This window comes from Rutidosis leptorrhynchoides, chromosome 3 (assembly GCF_046630445.1).
Source record: "Rutidosis leptorrhynchoides isolate AG116_Rl617_1_P2 chromosome 3, CSIRO_AGI_Rlap_v1, whole genome shotgun sequence".
NCBI lineage: Eukaryota > Viridiplantae > Streptophyta > Magnoliopsida > Asterales > Asteraceae > Rutidosis > Rutidosis leptorrhynchoides.
In genome coordinates, this window is record NC_092335.1 from 325,015,574 (window position 1) to 325,024,326 (window position 8,753).

Genomic DNA, 8,753 nt, shown 5'->3' on the forward strand with positions numbered 1-8,753 from the left:
TCACCTGAGAATAAACATGCTTTAAACGTCAACAAAAATGTTGGTGAGTTATAGGTTTAGCCTATATATTTATCAAATCGTAATAATAGACCACAAGATTTTCATTTCCATTTCTCAATAACATGCAATCTGCATAAAAATCATTCATATGATGAACACCTGGTAACCGACCTTAACAGGATGCATATAGAATATCCCCATCATTCTGGGACTCACATCGGACATGATAAATCGAAGTACTAAAGCATCCGTAACTCGGATGAGGCTTGTTGGGCCAAATAGATCTATCTTTAGGATTCGCGTCAATTGGTGGCAATTATCATAAATACCAATTCTTAGGCTACCAAGCTAAAAAGGGGCATATTCGGTTCGATAATTCAACATAGAATGTAATTTTGATCACTTGTGTCTATTTTGTAAAATATTTATAAAACTGCATGTATTCTCATCCAAAAAATAATAGATTTTAAAAGTGGGACTATAACTCACTTTCACGTATTTTCATTTCGTCGGAAAATAAGACTTGGCCACTGGTCGATTCACGAACCTATAACAAATATGTACATATATATCAAATTATGATCGAAATATATTCACAACATTTTTTATTATGTTTTAATGATTTAAGTTTGTTAAGTTAGCAGTCCAACGTTAATAATCTACAAATAGTTGTCCACAGTTAGATGTACAGAAATAAATCAATATTATCTCGAATCAATCCACGATCCAGTGTATACAAGTCTCAGGCTAGATCACAACTCAAAGTATATATATTATTTTGGAATTAACCTCAACCCTGTATAGCTAACTCAAGCATTACTGCATATAGAGTGTCTATGGTTGTTCCAAATAATATATATAGATGGGTCGATATGATATGTCAAAACATTGTATACGTGTCTATGGTATCCTAAGATTACATAATATGTATAATACAATATAAATTAATTATAATATGTTTAGTCTAGATTTGTTACAAAATTTTCGTAGCTAAAACTAGCAAATTTATCCAATTTTGTTTTACCCGTCATTTCTTCGTTTCAAATCCGTTTTGAGTGATTCAAGTTGCTATGGTTTCATAATGAACTGAAATTTATGAAACTAAATAGAAAAGGTATAAGTTTATTAGTTGGAAATACAGGTTACAAGTCAATTTTATAAGAGGTAGTCATTTTAGTCAAAAAACGACGTCTTGATGACCATTTTGAAAAACATACTTCCACTTTGAGTTTAACCATGATTTTTGGATATAGTTTCATGTTCATAAGAAAAATCATTTTTCCAGAAGAAAAATTTTTAAATCAAAGTTTATCATAGTTTTTAATTATCAAACCCAAAACAGCCCGCGGTGTTACTACAACTGCGTATGTCCGGTTTTACGGTGTTTTTCGTGTTTCCAGGTTTTAAATCATTAAGTTAGCATATCATATAGATATAGAACATGTGTTTAGTTGATTTTAAAAGTTAAGTTAGAAGGATTAACTTTATTTGCGAACAAGTTCAGAATTAACTAAACTATGTTCTAGTGATTACAAGTTTAAATCTTCGAATAAGAAAGTTTTATATGTATGAATCTAATGATGTTATGAACATCATTACTATCTCAAGTTTAGTAGGTAAACCTACTGGAAGTGATAAAATTTGATCTAGCTTCAAAAGATTCTTGGATGGCTTGAAAGTTCTTGAAGTAGAATCATGACACGAAAACAAGTTCAAGTAAGATTTCCACTCGAAATAAGATTGTTATATTATAGAAATTTAATCAAATTTTGAGTATGAGTATTACCTGGAATTAGAAAGATAACCTACTGTAAATAACAAAGGTTTCTTGATCTTAGATGATTACTTGGAATGGATTAGAAAGCTTGGAAGTAGAGTTGCAAACTTGAAAGTGTTCTTGAAGTTTTCTTGAGTAGTTGTTTTATAAGTTGATATAGATTAGGATTTATGGGCTAGATTGATGTAGATTATGAAGGAAAGGCTGAAGAACACTTAGAACAATGAGAGAAAACTTGAGAGAGATCAATTTGATGCATGAAAGGTGATTGAAAATGTGTTTGTGTGTGTATGCTTTCACGTGAATGAGCTAGTCTCCATATAGGCTCCATTAGTTTGTAATTTTGTGAGATATTTCATGCTAGTTGCCAAATGATAGTTCCCACATGTGTTGGTGACTCACAAGGGCTGCTAAAAGCTGAATTATTATGTGTATATACCAATAGTATATATGTCTAGGAGCTGGGTATTGTACGAGTACGAATACGGGTGCATACGAGTAGGATTGTTGATGAAAATGAATGAGAATGCAATTGAAAGAATTTTTGTTAAATAGAAGTACTTTGATATGTGTCTTGAAGTCTTTCAAAAGTGTAAGAATACATCTTAAAATACTGCATGTATATACATTTTAACTGAGTCGTTAAGTCATCGTTAGTCGTTACATGTAAGTGTTGTTTTGAAACCTCTAAGTTAACGATCTCATTTAATGTTGTTAACCCATTGTTTATTATATCTAATGAGATGTTAAATTAATACATTATCATGATATTATGATGTATGAATATATCTTAATATGATATATATACATTAAAATGTCGTTACAACGATAATCGTTACATATATGTTTCGTTTCAAAATTATTAAGTTAATAGTTTTGCTTTACATATGTAGTTCTTTGTTAACATACTTAATGATATATATAATTATCATTTTATCATGTTAAATATAGTGTAACAATATCTTAATATGATACATATGTATTTAGTAAGACGTTGTTATAACGATAATCATTATATATATCGTTTCGAGTTCTTAATTCAATATTCTCATTTTATGTATATAACTCATTGTTAATATACCTAGTGATATACTTTCTTATCATAATATCATGTTAACTATATATATATATCCATATATATATCATCATATAATTTTTACAAGTTTTAACGTTCGTAAATCGTCAGTCAACTTGGGTGGTCAATTATCTACATGAAACTCATTTCAAATAATCAAGTCTTAACAAGTTTGATTGCTTAACATGTTGAAAACATTTAATCATGTAAATATACCAATTTCATTTAATATATATAAACATGGAAAAGTTCGGGTCACTACACAACTCTGTACTTGTTCAGTGCCATCATATGCATATTTACTACAAACTATCGTATCATATCGTGAGTTTTCATAGCTCCCTTTTTATATATATTTTTGGGCTGAGAATACATGCGCAATTTTTATAACTGTTTTACACGTTAGAGTAGTACTCAAACTTTTATGCTATATACGTGCTTTGTCATGCTAAATCCCCACCGTAATATCGTTAATTGCTGAGGTATAAGATGCAAACTTAGTTATTGTGAGTAGCGCTACTGAGAGTGACGTCTCTAACTATTTGACTGATGGTCTTTGGTTACATAATAATGATTCAACGACATTGACAGTACAAGGTGTCATGGGGTAACTTTTGTTTAGTCGCGATATTATAAACAACAACTCTTTCGATTGATATATTTGGTATCAATCAACTTTAAACTGAAATCTTGTGGTCTAATGCTATACTAAACTATTGATTTATCATAAACCTATGAACTCACTCAACCTCGTGTTGACTTTTTAAGCATGTTTATTCTCAGGTACTTAAATATTACTTCCGCTGTATATCTGCTGCTTTGATGATGATTTCTTGCCATGCTTGGAGTCTTCATGCATTACTTACTAATTCATTTAAAAATATTTAATGCTCTAAATACAATGTAATCTATTTATCTTCCGCTGCAAAACTCAATAAAACGTCTCATATAGAGTCGTTCTCGTTTATACAACTGTGATTTGATATAATTAGTCACAAATACCCCAGGCGCTATTTGGGGGTGTGACATAATACCTATTTCATTGTTATTGTCAGAAACAATTTGATTGAAATCCCAATTAATGGTAAAATATTTACACGCATTAGTGACGATGGGGTAAAATTTAGTAAGTTAGATCGTTTTTTTGTGAATGGGAAATTTTTGAGTTCATGGGATGACCTCTCGGTCATGGCCCTTGATAGAAGAGAATCAGATCATTGCCCTCTCGTTATTAGAGATAAGATAATCGATTATGGTCTGAAACCATTTAAAGTGTTCGATGAATGGTGGACTAAAGAAGGTGTGGATCTTATAATTAGAGATACATGGTTGAAGGAGGTTCGGGGGTCAAATAAAGATTGTAAATTCAGAGATAAGCTAAAAAATGTAAAATTTGAGTTAAGAGCATGGAGTAGAGGTGAATACTGTGATATTGATAATGAGATTGAAAGACTAAAAGGTGAGGTAGATTAGTGGGAGAACATTGCCGAACATGGAGGACTAAATGATGTTGACAGACTATGTTGGTTAGAGACTCGGAGGAAATGGTTGGAAAAGGAAAAATCCAAATCAAATATGTTGAAACAAAAGGCCCCAATTAGGTGGACTGTTGAGGGCGATGAAAACACCAAATTCTTCCACGCTTCAATCCGAAGGAAATACAATAAGTACAATATCAGAGGTTTAAACATCAATGGCACATGGTGTGAAGATCCGGGGGTGGTGAAAGCATTTTTAGTGAACCACTTTCGTGAAGTTTTTAGCAACAAAACCGTTATCAGGCCTAACTTACTAGGCTGTTGTGATGGGCGTAATGCTTCGGGCTTAAGCTGCATCTCATTTGTCGAAGCACATGAGCTGGAAATTCAGTTCTCGGAAGGGGAAATATGGGCTGCAATTTCTGATTGTGGGAGCTCTAAAGCCCCCGGGCCAGACAGTTTCAACTTTGACTTTTATAAAAAATTCTGGAACATAATAAAGGAGGATCTTGTCGAGGCAATACAATCGTTCTGGGATACCGGGGATATTTCCAAGGGGTGCAACGCATCCTTTATCACCTTAGTACAGAAAAAAGCTGATCCAGTTTTCCTTAATGAGTACCGACCGATTAGCTTAATCGGAAGTTACTACAAGATTGTCGTGAAACTTCTTTCAAATCGCTTAAAAATGGTTATTCTCAATCTTGTAGGTTTTGAGCAAAGTTCTTTTATCAAAGGTAGGAACATCATGGACAGAGCTCTTATAGCTAACGAGACTCTTGATTTCTTAAAACAAAAGCGTCTTAAGAGTCTTGTATTCAAAGTGGACTTTGAGAAAGCTTTTGACTGTTTGAATTGAGAGTTTCTAATTGAGATTATGAAGATCATGGGGTTCGGGGATAAATGGAGGACGTGGATCCTTAGTTGTCTCAAAACTGCATCGATATCGGTCCTTGTGAATGGGTCGCCAACGGACGAGTTCAAGCCCGAACGAGGGGTGAGGCAAGGAGACCCGCTATCACCCTTTCTCTTTATCATAGCTGCCGAAGGACTAAACGTTTTGATAAAGATGGCCGTCACGAATAATTTATTTGTTGGAGTGAACGTCGGGAGGGATAAAATCCCTATTTCGCACCTTCAATACGCGAACGATACTATTTTCTTCGGACATTGGTGCGAAAGCAACCTCCGGAACCTCATGATGATTCTAAAATGCTTCGAGCTCACGTCGGGCCTTAAAGTAAACTATCAAAAGAGCACTTTATATGGTGTTGGCAAGAATGCAATTGAAAACATGGCTAGACACTTTGGTTGCAACGCGGGTTCCTTCCCTTTTACTTATCTTGGTATCCCGGTTGGTGGCAAGATGAATACGATGGATAGTTGGTCACCGGTTGTAAATAAGTTTGAGAAACGGTTATCGAATTGGAAAGCACGCTCGATGTCATATGGTGGACGCTTGACCCTTGTGAAATTAGTGTTGAATAGTTTACCGTTGTACTTCTTCTCACTTTTCCGTGCTCCGGCTTGTGTGATCAAAAAACTTGAGAGTGTAAGGCGTTCCTTTTTTTGGGGTGGGTCGGGAAATAAGTCCAACATTGCTTGGATTAAGTGGGAAGATGTAATGCATAATTATGGGTTGGGCGGGTTAAACTTGGGTTCACTCAAAAATAAAAACTTCGCCTTAATCGGTAAGTGGTGGTGGAGGTATAAATCCGAAACCGACTCCTTATGGGTTAAGGTCATTTCTAGTATTTATGGACCTTCGGGGGGACTTGATGTTCATAATCCTTTTTCTCTAAAGTCATACAAAACTATGTGGGCAAATGTCATTGCAACAGGTAACATGATTGAGTCACTTGGAGTACAATTTAAAAACTCTTTTGTTCGTGTTATTGGCGATGGAGCATCTACTTCATTTTGGAATGACATATGGCTCGGGAAGACAACACTACAGGACAGATTTTGAAGACTTGCGAGGCTGGAAAAAAACACGAGTGTATCAGTAAAAGATAGACATGTTTGGGATGGAGAAATGGTCGCGACAAATTGGGATTGGTCAAGGGATCCCTATGGGCGAGCTACAAGAGAACTTTATGATCTTGGCGAACTGTTAAACTCATCTTTCTTGAACCCGGATAAACTCGACACTTGGGGATGGGACAGCATCAGCAATAGGATTTACACAACGAAGGGTCTAACAAAATTGATAAACGAGAAGACGATAGGTATGGGTACAAATGCGAAGGGAACAATGAAAAACAATTTGGTACCAAAAAAAGTGGAAGTGTTCATTTGGAGAGCCATGAAAAAATGTCTACCGGTGCGTACGGAACTAGATAAAAGAAGGATCGATCTCCACTCGGTCCGTTGTCCTTTCTGCGACGATGATCTCGAGTCGGTAGATCACTCCCTCCTCTCATGTACAAAAGCGGTTGAGGTATGGAATAAAGTATATGGCTGGTGGGGTTTAGGTAGGTTACCGAATATGAGTCTTGAATATCTTCTGCAAGGGGATGTGAGGCAAAAATGTTTGGATTCGGGCAAGCTCATATGGCAAGCGGTGATTTGGGTATCTACCTATCTAATGTGGCGAAATAGAAATCATGCGGTTTTCAAAAATAAATGTTGGAGCACTCCGGTTGCACTAAGCGAAATCCAAATCAAAAGCTACGAGTGGATTGCGAAAAGGAACAAAGGAATGGTAATTGATTGGCATAATCGGTTTCATAGTCCGTCATGTTTTCTTGTTTAAATTCGATGTGGTATTAAGATGCTTGCTTAGCATCTCTTTGTACATGTAAATATTTGTTGCGACTGTACTAGCCTGTATGGTTATAAATTGTCCATGTAGGTCCTATGTGCATCTTTGTATCTTTGTGAAATGGAAATGAAATTTACTGTTTTTCAAAAAAAAAAAAAAAAAAAAGTTATATTTTAATCTCACAAGTTAGTGGGTTGTGATTTAAATTTTAATTAATATTTTATATTTTTGAAAAAAAAAAAAAAGGTAATGGGTAGAAGGTTTTCGGGCTATTTGAGTGGACGAGTAATCGAACTCCATATATTGATGTACACAATCTAACAAAATGATTCTCTATGACTGTTTCTAACCCTTCCCTGCTCACCAAAATAACTAAAGTAGCTAAAACTTAGGTCTTGATAATTTTGATATCGTGATTTAGAAAAACAATTAATTTCAAACAATTCTAAATCGAATTTATGTGTTTATTATGCATTAATTTATATACAAATGGTTATAATTTATATATGAACCTATTATTTAATTGAAAAATTGTTTGCTATTCATATATTAATATGTATTAAATTTCTCGGATATTTGGCTAGCAAGAAATAACGCTCTTTTCAACAACGAGTTTACATGTTGGACCACAACGGTGAAGAGTCAAAGTCAAATCTTTCTAGTGGGCGACAAATACAAAGGTATATTATCCACATCAATTCTACGTTTGGAATTCAAATCCATGGCTTCTACTATAAGCAAGCTTGATGTGTTCATAAGCTTCTGTTTGTATTCACTAGTTCAATGTTTGTGGCAGTATTATTTCCTTTTGTAATTTTATTTCAAGCCTTTATCCTTTATAATGGATTACTAAATACAAAATAGCACAAGAACAAAACATTGATATCTAGATACTCTCTCTCTCTCTCAAGAAATAAACCCTAACTTAAAAACAGCCGCCATCAATATTTCATCTCCTCCGGCCGTCGGTTTTCTCCGGCGGTCCGGAGGACCTCTTCATTTTTCCTTCTCTGCTACTCTTTTCATCTGTTTCGCTCTTTTTATTCGTTTTAGGTCAGTTTCAAGTCGAGTGTATCGTTTTCGGTCGATGGTTCTTAGGTGCTCAGTCGTGGTTTAGATCAATGCTTTGGTGGGTTATTGTGGGTTATTTCAGGAGGTTTCGACTGGATCTTGCCTCCTTCTCGTTGTTACCGGCGTCGATCTATGATAAGGCTAAAAAGGAACATATATTTCATAGCAAAATCCCCCAAGAAAGACAAGATTTTAGTTGCAATTGTTCCATTTTCGAGTAATATTCGTTTATTTTAAATAAGTGCGAAGACAAAAGGCGAAAACGAAGATTTGAAGACGCAAAGGTCCAAAAAGCTCAAAAGTACAAGATACAATAAAAAAGGTTCAAATAATTGATGAAGAACGTCTAAAAATGACAAGAGTACAAGTTACAAAACGCAAAGTACACGATATAAAATTGTACGAAAGGACGTTCGAAAATCCGGAACCAGGACATGAACCAACTCTCAACGCTCGACGCAACGGTGTAAAAATTACGAGTCAACTATGCACAAGAATAAAATATAATATTTAAATAATTCATAATAAGAATAATATTAAATAATAAAAAGTTGTTAATTGAGCATAGTTCAGGGGTCGTAAATGAAA

General features: G+C 34.5%; 1 protein-coding gene across 1 annotated transcript; it reads left to right on the plus strand.

Moving 5' to 3' along the window:
* The first annotated feature begins 6,365 nt into the window (after window positions 1-6,365).
* On the plus strand, window positions 6,366-7,085 carry LOC139901117 (uncharacterized). The gene has a single exon (XM_071883855.1). The coding sequence runs from the start codon at window positions 6,366-6,368 to the stop codon at window positions 7,083-7,085; it is 720 nt and encodes a 239-aa protein (XP_071739956.1).
* Window positions 7,086-8,753: the final 1,668 nt, after the last annotated feature.

What these genes read in the sequence shown, in the direction of transcription:
- LOC139901117 (XM_071883855.1), top strand. Translation starts at nt 6,366, where the DNA reads ATGGTCGCGACAAATTGGGATTGGTCAAGGGATCCCTATGGGCGAGCT.